This window comes from Chelonia mydas, chromosome 2 (assembly GCF_015237465.2).
Source record: "Chelonia mydas isolate rCheMyd1 chromosome 2, rCheMyd1.pri.v2, whole genome shotgun sequence".
In the NCBI taxonomy this organism is placed as follows: Eukaryota; Metazoa; Chordata; order Testudines; family Cheloniidae; genus Chelonia; species Chelonia mydas.
The window spans coordinates 111,558,635-111,571,977 of NC_057850.1; the positions used below are offsets into that span (position 1 = coordinate 111,558,635).

Consider the following 13,343-nt stretch of genomic DNA (forward strand, 5'->3'; position numbering starts at 1 on the left):
ATGAGTACCATCAAGCTCCTGTGTGGCTCTGTCTCCTGATGGCTACATCTCACAAGGCAGTTTAAATTGGCTGCAGCTTCTGAATTAACCCCCCTTTTGACTCAAGCAGTAGAATAATGCTTAGCTCTTATATAGCACTTGTCATCCACAGATCACAAAGCACTTTCAGAGGAGGGTTAGTATCATTCATTATCCCCATTTTACAGGGGGGAAACTGAGGCACAGAAAGGCAAAGGTGACTTGCTCAACGTCCCCAGAACACCAGTAGCAGAACTGGGCATAGAACCCAAATATCTTCAGCCCCAGCCATGTGTTCCCCATCCACTAAACTGCACAGCCATGCTTTTAGATCCAGAGGTCCTTAGTTCAATCCCTGTATACCACACTGTTACAGTGAGGTGCTTGCCCTTATTTGCTTTAGATTTTCTTTGATGTATACCAAAACAGGAAAGGCTCTCTGCTCAGGACACAGTGATCATTCAGGTATAAGGATCAAAATGGGGCTTGCTCAATTTGATCCTTTAAACAGGATTCCATCATGCCTCTCTAGTACTGCAGGTGCATTTATTAGTTTTTATGTTAAGGAGACGAGAAAAGTAAAAAAAGAAAGGATCATGACATAGCTATGTGTTGTGGCATGACACTGGTTGCAGGAACTACAGCCAGTGATTTAGTTTGTTTTATTCATGTACAAAAACAAATTTAAATTGGCAACATATTGAGAGAGGATATAATTTTGGAGAAGTATGATGAAGTCATACTAACATACCCTTTATGATATGTATTTTGCCATTAAATATTAACAGCATCAAAAACCCACTCCAGAAATCCATACCCTCAGCCACTAAGAAATTCAGATTCTTCCCAGATACAAACAGGCCCCCACTGCAAGTGACTGAGTTAGAACCCAGAATATCTAACCACCTGGGTAAAGTCTCAGTGCCATTATTTTGCCACTGAGTTCAGTGGTGTCAGGATTTCCCTCCATGGCTTTGGTTCATCACTATTTTTAATTGGAAGTGAGTTAGTTTGAGATGGAATCTGAGCTTGTGCACAACTCTCTCACCACATATAGTGTTCCAGTGCTCTTGTAGTGCGGTGTCACTCACTGCTCTCGTCTGGGATTTAGTCGTTGGAACGATTCAGAACTGTCCAACTAATGGTATGTCACACTTTCCCTCGTAAGTGGATGCATTTGAACCTGTTTGAACATAAAGGAGCACTGGGAGTCTGACAGATGATAGGCACTAATGTTAACTTCTCTCTTTCTCTTATTCTTTTTGTCAAATCCATACATTTCCCACCAACCCTTCCCCCAATAATCCTGTGCTGTTTTTCTAAAAAGAAAACAAAATCAATCAAAACCAAGAGCTCCGCATTTATGAGCCCCCTTACTAAGAGGTAACAAGTGTGACTGTGTGCGCATAAGGAGAGGCAGTGGGAGAAAGGAACAAGTTTCAATTTCAAGCTTCAAGAGGGAGCACCTAAAACCAATAGTAAGACTTAAAAATTATGTTTAAGTTGCCTGATAATCCAGCCATAGGTCACTTTGCAGTTATTAAAGTGTTAGAACATGAGCTGTGCTCTTTTAGCAACAATGGGAAAACTTGCTTTCTGTGCTTAGAGTAGAAGCTGCTTTCATCATTTATCTAATTTTCCACTTTAGCTCAGCTCATCATTCGATTTCTACCAGTTACTTTTCCTCTAGTTGCAAAGGCAGTTTCTGGTTACCTTCTCACAGTCTCCTGTGGAACGCCTTTGCTCTGGAGACTGTATGCACATGTAAACTCTCTTTCGAAATCAGTCTTCCAAAGCAGGCAAGACTGGTGTTATCTCCATCTATATTACATTTTCTCTTTTTTCTAAAAGGTACATTCTGTCAAGCTTTGTATGGCTTGAGTTTAACTTACCTTTATTTTCTTATGCCTTATCTCTTTTGTTTGTACTCTCATCCCATGCATTGGATTATGGCCCAAGATCATCTTGAATATGTCTGGTCATCTTCCAGAAGGACAGAGAACTTTTTCAAATACCGTCCTAACTATTAAGACTCTTATGCTCTTGTATAGATGGTACTGTGTCTTCGTACAATATGCTGTCTTGGAACAGACAATGCTAGTGCCAGGAGACATGCTGGATATTTATTAATTACCACATCTAAGAGATCATAAACACATTTTCAGATTCCAAGGAAGAAAATAGCATTTAGCTTGCTAACACAGAGTGATCTGAACTGACAAAAGCAAGGAAATCACAAAGTGTGCAGCTCCATTACTTTTTAGGCAGATTTATTCTGCAGCTCTCTCAATAGTGAGAATGAAGATGCTTCTTGGGAGCCAGTTGGGGGTGGGGAAAGACAGATGCAGAGTCTTCCAGCTTTAATAGATCTGGCTGACACAGTCTGTGCTTTGAAGAGCTTACAATCTAGTTTAAGACAAAATTCAACTAATGAATATAAAATAATAAGAGGGAAGCAGGGAGGAAGGTAGAAGGTGATAGGAACAATAAGAACACATATTTCCATAGGCTTGCTGTTCACAACAGGATAGTTCTAAGTCATTTAAATTTTGTTGTTAAAAATAAGATTTTCTGATGAAAAAATGCTTTTAACAAAACATTAGACAGTACCTTCCCCCCCACCCAAAAAAACCTTTAATGTTTGATTTAATCATCCCCCTGAAGAATTTTCAAGCCCAGCTTTGAAGTATTGTGCAAGAGTGAAAAAGTGAAACCGTAAACTCACGTAGTATTTTACTGTCCAATTTAGCAAAACGGAAAAAGTAAACATGAATGGTGAAACAGAGGTAGTTTTTTTTAAACAAATCCAAATGATTAATAATGCAGTTTTGGGTTGTTTTAGCATACTGTATGACTTTTTAAACCATAACTCATGTTTTAGATAGAGAATATCTTTTGGAAAATTGGACAGACTTGAAAGAGAATAGCATATATGATGAAGCAATTTCATTTACCCATAAAGTCTGTTGCTGAAGGGATTTTGCTGTAGTAAGATTGCTTTCCCTGGAAACTCAGTCTCTCCATTTGCAGATCTTGGCAGGAGGGAAATTATAATTCTTTGCTGCTGGCATCCCTTTGTTGACCTGGAAAAGAATGATGCTGCAGATTTGGCATATGAGGCTAGATCATACTCTTCTTATTCAAACAAGTGTTCTTATTACTGTAAATGAGATTACTTGTGTGAATAAGGCAAGCAGGATTTGGCCTGAATGCTTTATTTCAGGATCAAGCAAGTGTACCATGTGAGCTAATGAAGGAGCAAGCCTGTGGTTTAAATAAAAAAACATATTTGATAATCAGCAAAACACTGAAAAAGTAATGACAAATGAATAGATTTAATGTGTCTGAAAGTTTTCAAAAGCCCTCCAGTAAGTAAATAAATAACAAACGTGAAATAAAAATGAAGAAAGTTGCTACTGTCTGTGAAGTAATAGTTTTTCAAATGTGCATTTTTGCGTGTATAATACTATTAAAAATGCAGGCTATTTGTCCATTGAACAGACTATGATTTGGTATTTAATTTAATTTTCATTTTGTATTTAAATTTTAACCACAGATCTATGTTGAAATGAATAGAGCATTTGTCAACCCATTACCATACATAGCATATCCTTTGGAATGTTACCTCAGGTCATTTGCAACGTTATAGTAGCCATATTGGTCCCAGGATATGACAGAGATAAGGCAAGTCTTGGCACATTCCCACTTGTGCCTTTAGCAGACACTCTTCTGAATATGGGCAGCCTCCTTTTAGCAGTACTGAGCAAGCCATTTTTAATTGCTCACTGCATTTGTTTCTGTTCAGATTCTAGGGTCAGAGGATGGTTCCTGTTGGATTCTTACCTGCCCACGTTTTTCCTTACTGTAGTATATCTACTTTCCATATGGCTGGGTACCAAGTTTATGAAGAACAGGCCTGCATTCTCTCTCAGGGGTCATCTCATTGTGTATAACCTTGGAGTTACAGTGCTTTCTTTGTACATGCTCATAGAGGTAAGTTTTTGTTGTTTTTTTTTTAAATGCAGCACCACATCCGAGAAGGCCAAGTACTAAGTCATTTTTCACCACAGAAATATTTTAGTAAAACATACTTCCAAGGTAATCTGGGCTTTCAAATTGCAACCTCTTTCAGCCCGTTTAACAATTGATCTGTGAGACTATATAATAATTTGACTCGTATAGCACCTTCTAGCTATGGATCTCAAAGTCATCATTAACGAGCTATGCCTCACACCTAGAGTTAGTCAATTTCTGCTAAAACAGAAAGTTTGCAAATATGCATTTGAATTTTCAGTGACTGCTCTGTTCAACTATGTCTGTGCCTTTTTGTTCACCATTTGTGAACATTCCCATGAATTATGCAATGCAGTTGTACCATGTTGGTCCCAGGATATTAGAGGGACAAGGTGGGTGAGGTAATATCTTTTATTGGATCAACTTCTGTTGGTGAGAGAGCTTGAAAGCTTGTCTCTCTGACGAACAGAAGTTGGTCCAATAAAAAATTATTACCTCACTCACTGTGTGTCTCTAATTCCCGTGAATTGGTTTGTTTTTTTTTTATTTGCATGTACATCTCTGGAATGGCTATTTGTTCAAATACCATAATTGCATGTGACTGAACAGATTTATGTAGAAGAGTATGTGCTAATCATTCATTATTTGCTATTCACTGTCATTTGTTTACAATCATGTTTAACAGGGTTCTAGCATCCAATCATATGCTATGAAAAGCAAAAGTTCAGCTTACTGTGAGATTTTGGGAACCCCTAGGCTGACTGTTTGTTGACTGCTTATCAGTAAAGAATACACTCTCAGAAATTATAAGCTATTAATGAAGAAAGAGGGTTCAATTTGTCTGATGATTTAGTCAAAATGAATAATTCAACCAGCTCTGATGTGAAGTACATTAGTTTTCTTATTTTACAGATTAAATGACTTGCCCAGAGTCTCACAGGAAGATTGTGGCAGAACTAGGGATAGAACTCAAGTAAGCCTGATCCACAAGGGCATTTACTCCCCCATTTAGGTGATGTTTTGAGAAAATGCAGCCTTGCATTCTTGCATCCATGTTCACTCTGATCCCTTTTAGAAACCTATACTGGTTTAGAAAACTTCATAGTAACATATGTGTGGTTCCATTCCCAAATGTCCGTCAGTTGAACAAATTAAGATCTTGGCTTTAGCACCTAGTGCTGACCCTGGCTTGCTCAGGCTTCTGCCCATAATGGACACTACTGGGTGAGCAATTAGATAGATTTTGAGCAACTTGTCCTCCCTTGCCGGTTAGAACATGTGCAGCTGATGAGAAATGGCAACAGCAGCATAGTGGCCCCTGCAGAAACACTATGCCCTGAGTTCATCAGAAAGATAGAGAATAGGAGAAGGGTCATAAGTCTGAAGTAACAAAACTGGTGTTGTCTGGTAACCACAGTTCTAAACTATCCCGCATTTAAGATGTGTTGGGTTTCTGACTAGTTAATTGTTATGGATAATTCCAGTTACTTGACCTTAGAGTTAGCATGCTAAAAATAATCCTCCCATATTTGTTTGGTAAATAACCTAACCCGATGAGACAGGCAGGCTGAATTATGTGCTTGTTTCTGGAGTGACCTCTGGAGGTGCTAGATGACATTCCAGGCCTTGTTTAGACTACCCTCGCAGCATTCCAGGCTTCCCAGTGTCATGTAGGGTACCAGGATCGAGTCATCGACAAGAGAAAAAGAAATACTGATTGTTCTCTCAACAGAATGGCAAAACATTGCTTTGCTCAGAAGTCAAACAGGGCCTCATGAAAACTTTCACGTTTTAGGGGAATTAATTTCTTTTGATCTTAACAAGAGGCAATTTGCCTGATCAAAACTATGGGCTCAGTTCTGGCTTGTGCAGACACACAAGGGGCTAATCCCACATGAAGAGTCTCATCCCATTCAGAATTCACACAGGCTTCAGCAATTCTTCTGGGTGCTTGAGAATGCAGGATCAAGCCCAAAACATGGGAGAAATGAGCACAATCCCCCTTACTGGATGGTTTGGTCTCTACACAACAATTTGGCTCCTTAATAAAAGTAACACTTCAGGGTTAACATTTAATTTGTGGTGGAGGCACACAGAATGTTATCCAAATAGTAAGGTTCAAAGAAAATGCACCATATTACACAGAAAAATCAGAACCCTGCTCTCCTGTGCCTGCAGGCAGGCTCAGCCCTCCACTGAGCAGCTGAATATATCAGAACTTAGCAGGTGTAAGTTATACAGATGAAGTGCACGTATCTTTGCTGTAAATGCATTGCACAGACTTCCTTTAGTTTGCCTGATCTTTCACCTTCTGAAGATTGTTTTGCTGTACACAAAACTAATTTGTCAATGCCCCTCTGATTATTCAGCCAGGCCTCACTTCTGCAACCCGTGGCTCATCAGCTTTTGTGTCCCGTTCACACACATGATTTCTGTTGTTCATTAATTACAGTGGCAGAGCTCACCGTTCCATGTTCTACATCTGTTATGGATCAGTTTGAGGACACCCCTTAAATCATTTCCCATACCTTCTAGCCAACCCTGGTCCCAATGCCTCTCAGAACTCCACCTGGCCACTTCTGAGTTGTGTCACTGCTATAGGGTCCTTAACAAATACTATGCCAGAAGCAGCTCCACTGTACCCCCTCCCCACCTGTCCCTTCTCCCTACTCCAGGTTGAGAGGGCACAGAGATGCAACAGAGGCAGCTTCCCTCCAACAGGAGAATTCTGTGCTGGGACTTTGCAGCTGGATTATGGCTCCGAGGTGCTTGCTGAGTGGTGCACAAGGCTCGTAACCCAGCTTGAATATCTGGCTCACAGTCCGAATTTCATCAGTTCACTAACACTTGGCTTATTTTTTTCTTCCCAAAAGATTTTGATTTTTGAAGAAAAATCTAAACGCAAAACCTCTGCCCAATGCTAACCAGCATCCTAAATTGTACCCAGAAATGAATAGGGCGCCAGAGCAATCTGGGGAGCACAGCAGTAACATGCTGTCTCTGGAAAATCCCATTAAGTAGTCAAGTCCCTGGGCGTTGATAGATAACTCCAGCAAAATTCACATCAGCAAGAAACTGTTACAACTCTCATGCTACGTAAAGACAGTAACAAAGACACTTTCGACTACAGATAACATTTGGTACTCCAGTAGCCAATTTTCACAATTAAGTCAAGATAAAAGGTTGCCAGTGTAGCTAAAAGCAGCACTAGGAGCACCCTCTCTAGAAGGAGGTCATCAACCAGCAGGTTCAGTATTACAGACAAGCTTGAACCCAGATTGACAGGTATCAAGACAATCTGAGGATTCCCAATAGCACCAGGAGTTGCCTCCTAACCACTTTTCAATTACTTTACCCAATAGAGGCAGAGCAGAGACAGAACAATCATGATATTGCAGTCAAGTCGTAAGCCGTATTAGTTGGATTGTGTTGGTCTTTGCAAGCAAACTTTGGAATTACAATGACACCTCACAAATTGGTGCTAATGAGCAGAAAACCCATTAAAATATTTGAATTTGGCACAATAGTGAACAAGATAAATAAAAACAAAAAAGGGACACTGCATCACAAAATATATTTTGTTCATTTATTTTGGTAGCTGAAATTTTAATTATTTGCTTCAAAACATGCTGTAGTAAATTTTGCAAGAATAAAGAGGCCTCTACTCCACCTAGCCTGTTCAATCTTTGCTGAGCAGCAGGGCAGGGGACAGCATTTTTAATACAGCAAGTTAAGAAGAGGGCAAATCTGTGAGGTTTTAGTGTATAAAAGACCCCATGCAGGTTCTCCTGGCACTTTAGTGAAAACACAGTGCTAGAGATCAGAATTTGGATCTCTGTGGAAGTGCACTGAGCCTGAAATAGGTGAAACCTTTTATTAGTAGGTTTCAGAGTAGCAGCCGTGTTAGTCTGTATTCGCAAAAAGAAAAGGAGGACTTGTGGCACCTTAGAGACTAACCAATTTATTTGAGCATAAGCTTTCGTGAGCTACAGCTCACTTCATCGGATGCATAAAGTGGAAAATGCAGTGAGGATGTTTTATACACACAGATCATGAAAAAATGGGTGTTTATCATACACATTGTAAGGAGAGTGATTGCTTTAGATAAACTATTACCAGCAGGAGAGTGGGGGGAGAGAAAACCTTTTGAAGTGATAAACACCCATTTTTTTCATGATCAAGTACTCCTTTTCTTGTATTAGTAATGAGAGGCCATCCCTTCCCCACAGCAGGTGACCAAAGCAGCTTTCACGGACTCTAGAGTGGTCTGAGGAAAGGGAAATGGAGGTCCCATTGTCACAAAAAGGAAAATTCCAGTATGCATTACATGACTGCAATTCTTTGTGCGAGGACCCAATCTTGCAAGCTGCTGAGCACTACTGACTGAAGTGGGAGTTGACAGTACTTGGAACTTTAGAAGAAGATCAGAGCCTTATGGAAGAGTCCTATATAATTTAATAGGGATAAAATTAATGGGGCTGTACAAAAGTTACTGACAGTCCTATAGAATTTGGAGGAGGCTAATATCCAATAGGGGTCTGATTATCAGAAGTACTGAGCAGCTACAGCTGCTATTGTCTTTAATTGAAGTTGTGAGTATTTGACGGTTTTAACCCCCAAGCATCCTATAAAATTCTATAGCAAAGGTCTAGATGTCTTTATTAAGTTCAACAGGATGGTTTAAAAAAAAAACCCTATGAAAAGTTGCCCTTTTCCATTAAATGATACAGGACAGATTAACACGTAGGTGGGGAGTAGTGGAGTGGGTAATAACACCTGGCCAAGAGAGATCTGTATCTCAGTTGTGCCTGAGTCCAGGGTTCACATAAACTGAAAGCTTACTAGGTGTGCTAAGCATAGCTGCTGCTAATTTCTCATTTAATTAATGCAGAAAGGCCTTATTCAATCTTGTAAGAGGAGAAGCAGCAGGAAAGGGAGGAGGGAACCTGGAGAAAGCCAATCGAGCAATGTTTTGTAATTTGGAAAAAAAATCAAAATTCTGCATTTAAAATCATTTCCCATAGTGAGTGAAAGGTCACTGAGGACACAACACAAAACGATGACATGCGAAATGTAGAAATGTTTCTATCGGGGTGAGAACCCTGCATGGTTACGGTTCCTTTCTCAGGGGCTGTTCTTTCTTGAGCTGAGTCAGGAGATCTCAGAGGCTGACTTTGCTGTTTTCAGTAGCCGTTGTTCTAGCTGAACATGCCGTCCTTATTTCTCTCTCTCTCTCGCAGTTCCATGTGAAATAAATTAAATGGGTTGTGTCTTTTCTACTGACCTTTTGAGCTCCATATTTTAGGTAGAGCATGATATTTACCCCTTTCCTCAATAAGGCTATGCTCAGATTTACAGACCAGCTCTTATTGATTTCAGTGGGAATTGTATCAGGTATCCAAGGACAGATTTGATATTGTATCAAATACAATTAGCTTTTCAAATGCAGAATTGCTATTACTTTACCAGTACCAGAGAGTTGCATGTAAGATCTGCTACTCTGAATAGCTCCTATAACCATGAAGATGTAAACATTCATATAAGCACTTTACATCTTCAAGATTACTTGCAAACATCAGCTAACTAATCCTCATTCCACCCCCCATTTTAGTTAAGGCAATATTAACCCATTTTAAATGTGGGGAAACTGAGGTACAGCAAGGTTATGTGACTTGTCAAGGCCAGACAGTCAGTAAGTGGCAGTGCTGGGATTAGAACTCAGGAATCCGTGACCCCCAGTCCGAGGCTGATCCACAATGTTGCCTCCCTAGACAGTTTACAGCTCTCCTGACAATAGAGTATTTGAGGTCTTCAGGACACATGAGCAGCAATCTTTAAGTCCTGACTGCACTGCTTCTCAGCTGCCTATGTAAAACCTTGGATTATAGTGTGATTCTTTGAGACTCGTCTAAAAATAGGCAACCTACATAGACACACTTCCATGGATACCATAGGGTAAATTTTCATCTAGACATGCAGGGATTTTATTACACAAGTCTGCAGGTGTTGTACAAGTAAATTCTGCACCCACAAAGCATATCCAAGACCGTAAAATACATTTTTTGTTCATGATTTACTTAATCACAAAAGAGGGATTAAAGGTCTTTTCCCTATTTATCTACTGAAGAGGCTTATTAGTAAAATGCAAGCTTCCCTTCATGCCCCACCAGCAGGTCTCAACCTCATCCTGATGATGCTATGTCTCAGGGTTGGAAGGTAGTTCAGTCTCCATGCCCAGTCAGTCTCAAGCCCCTGTATACAGGCACTGCTCACAAGAGTGTTGATTAATGCTGAACAATACATATCTCATTTTGAACTATTTTTCCTGTAGTTTTTGATCAGCTGATGGCTACACCATCTGAGCTCTCTCTTTGTTCAGGAACCACACGCACAAAAAGTTTTTTTTTAAAATGTATTCACAACCAATATGAGAAACTACTGTTCAGAAGACAAGAAAAACAGATATTTCCTCACCAAAGAGCCAGCATGTGCCAGCTGTCACTTTCCTATCTTATAGTATGTCTGCATACAGTGTGGCTATAGTATGGGTAGGCATACCCCTGCTAGCTTTAATCTAGCTAGCATGGTAACATGATGCAGCACCACAAGCTTTAGCCCTGGCTAGCAACCTGAGTATGAACCTCCTGGAGACCCTGTATACTCCTACTGAGATAATTCAGACCTTACCTGCTAGATCCAATTGTATAGTGTGACAAGGTCGGGCCAAATGGCTATAGGAGAGTAATAGAAGGCAGATATATTAGCCCCAGGCTAAGTAGGTCCCTTTTCCCCGGGTAAGGTAACAGGGAAGGTTCCAGAACAATCAGGAACCTTCTGGAGACAATTAAGACAGGCTGATTAGAACACCTGCAGCCAATCAAGAAGCTGCTAGAATCAATTAAGAAAGGCTAATCAGGGCACCTGGGTTTTAAAAAGGAGGTCACTTCCGTTTGTGGTGTGCATGTGAGGAGCTGGGAGCAAGAGGCACTAGGAGCTGAGAGTGAGAATGCGGACTGTTGGAGGACTGAGGTGTACAAGCATTATCAGACACAAGGAGGAAGGTCCTGTGGTGAGGATAAAGAAGGTGTTGGGAAGAGGCCATGGGGAAGTAGCCCAGGGAGTTGTAGCTGTCGAACAGCTGTTCCAGGAGGCACTCTAGACAGCTGCATCCACAGGCCCCTGGGCTGGAACCTGGAGTAGAGGGCAGGCCCGGGTTCCCCCCAAATCCTCCCAATTCCTGGTCAGACACAGGAGGAGTCGACCTGGACTGTGAATTCAGAAAAACAGCCAAGCTGAGGGCTGCCGTGAAGTTCCAAGGCGAGCAAATCCGCCAATAAGCGCAAGACCCACCAAGGTAGAGCAGGAACTTTGTCACAACTGCTGTCGGAAGTGGGATCTGGTGTCTACAGTGCGGTGGAAGAAGGAGGGTGTTTGGAAGAGGGGGGAGGGGAAAAGAGGGAAGAGGGTCTATTTTTATTTTTTTTCACCACAATGGAGGACGTAGTGCGGGCACTGATACAAGCCACGGCTGCCCAGCAGGAGGCTACTCGTGTCCAGGCAGCCGCCCAACTGGAGGCAGTGCGGCTGCAGCAAGAGACTAATCGGCTGCTGATGGACCAGGCTGCTCAAGACCAGGCTATGTTGCGGGAACTGGTAAACCAGGTAAAGGCCCTTACAGAGCTGAACCGCGGCCATGATGGGACGCAGGAGGATGATGTAGAGGCATACCTCCTGGCCTTTGAGAGGACAGCCCTGCGGGAGACTTGGCCCCGAGAACAGTGGTCTGGCATCCTCGCTCTATTCCTGTGTGGGGAGGCCCAGAAGGCCTGCTATGATTTGCCTGAAGAGGCTGCGGCAGACTACCCCCAGCTGAAAGCAGAGATCCTGGCCAGATCTGGGGTAACTACCACAGTGAGGGCCCAGTGATATCATGAGTGGAGGTACCAGGAAAACAAAACCTCGCCGTCCCAATTATATGACCTCATCCATCTCGCACGAAAGTGGTTACGAACTGAGTCCCGGAGTCCAGAGGAGATACTAGAGGTTCTGGTCATTGACCGGTACATGAGAGGACTACCGCCAGACCTTCATGCCTGGGTAAGCCAGAACGAACCCTCCACTTACGACGAGGTTGTCGTGCTGGTAGAAAGGCGAAGGATGGCGAGGGAGCTGACCCGACCAGTTAAGGAAGAAGCATCCTGGGTTAAACTAGCAGCACCAAGCCCTAGAGCTCGGGTGACTGGGCCACCAGGAGAGCCCAGGTGGAAAGAGAGAGGGGCTGAAGGCCCACCAGTAGCCACAAAGAGTCAGAGCACTGAGGGGGAAGAGGATCGTGATGTTAGACTACCCAAAGCAAGAGACCGGTGAATGCCTAGGGCTCCATACAGGTGTTACGCCTGCGGGGAGTGGGGACACATAGCTGCACAGTGTCCCAATGCAGAGGAGCCTATGCAGTATAACCTGGGGAACTGGGCAGACCCATGCTCCCTAATCCACCTTGTGGGGGTCTCACTAACCCCACATATGTACACTAGACCAGTGAAGCTAAATGGGATGGAGACCACAGCACTAGTTGATTCGGGGAGTGCTATCACGCTTGTTTCAGGGAAGCTCATGAAGCGTAGTCAGCTGCTGTGGGCTAAGCATACGGGGATAACATGCATCCATGGGACAGTTGGTTATTACCCCACCATCCCAGTAAAAATCGAGATTCAGGGGAACACTACTGAGGTAGCAGCAGGTGTAGTCCCTAAACTCCCATACCCGGTGCTCATAGGGAGGGACTTCCCAGGGTTTGGAGACTTACTCCCGGTAGGGGAATTGGAGAAACGGGGAAGCCCCGAAAGTAGTGAGGCATCCACAGTAGACTGTCAACCCCCAACCTTCTCTGAAATATCGCCAGATTTGTTCTCCACTCCCAGACAGCGTAGAAAGACGAAAAGGGAAAGAAGGGCAGCTAAGGCCTTGGGAACCCGAATACTGGCCCAAAGCCAGATGGTCGCTCTCGTAGGTAGGTGGACCCGAGCAGCTGAAAAAGAGGCCACCCAGGAGGGAGAAGCATCCGAGTCGGACCCACACCCTAACGCCTCCGAACCAGTAGAGGCAACAGAGACTGGCCCCTTAGATCTTGGGCAGATTAGCCCCAGGAGAGGAAATTTTGGACAGGACCAGGCAGAAGACCCAAGGTACAACAACATTAGGAAGGAGGTGACCAAAATAGATGGGGTCCCCGTGGAAAGGAAAACCCAGGGACCAGGACCCTACTTCATAATGAAGAAGAATCTCTTATACCGGGTTGCACCAGTACAGGG

The 13,343-nt window shown here is 42.7% G+C and overlaps 1 protein-coding gene across 2 annotated transcripts in view; it reads left to right on the forward strand.

The window, feature by feature from the left end:
• ELOVL2 (ELOVL fatty acid elongase 2) overlaps positions 1-13,343 on the forward strand; it is a 93,419-nt gene that overhangs the window by 44,531 nt on the left and 35,545 nt on the right. For both annotated transcript variants that reach the window (XM_043540115.1, XM_037893166.2), the window contains one exon: positions 3,824-4,011. In XM_043540115.1, coding sequence (XP_043396050.1) covers positions 3,824-4,011 — 188 coding nt within the window. The remainder of the gene's footprint in view (positions 1-3,823; positions 4,012-13,343) is intronic.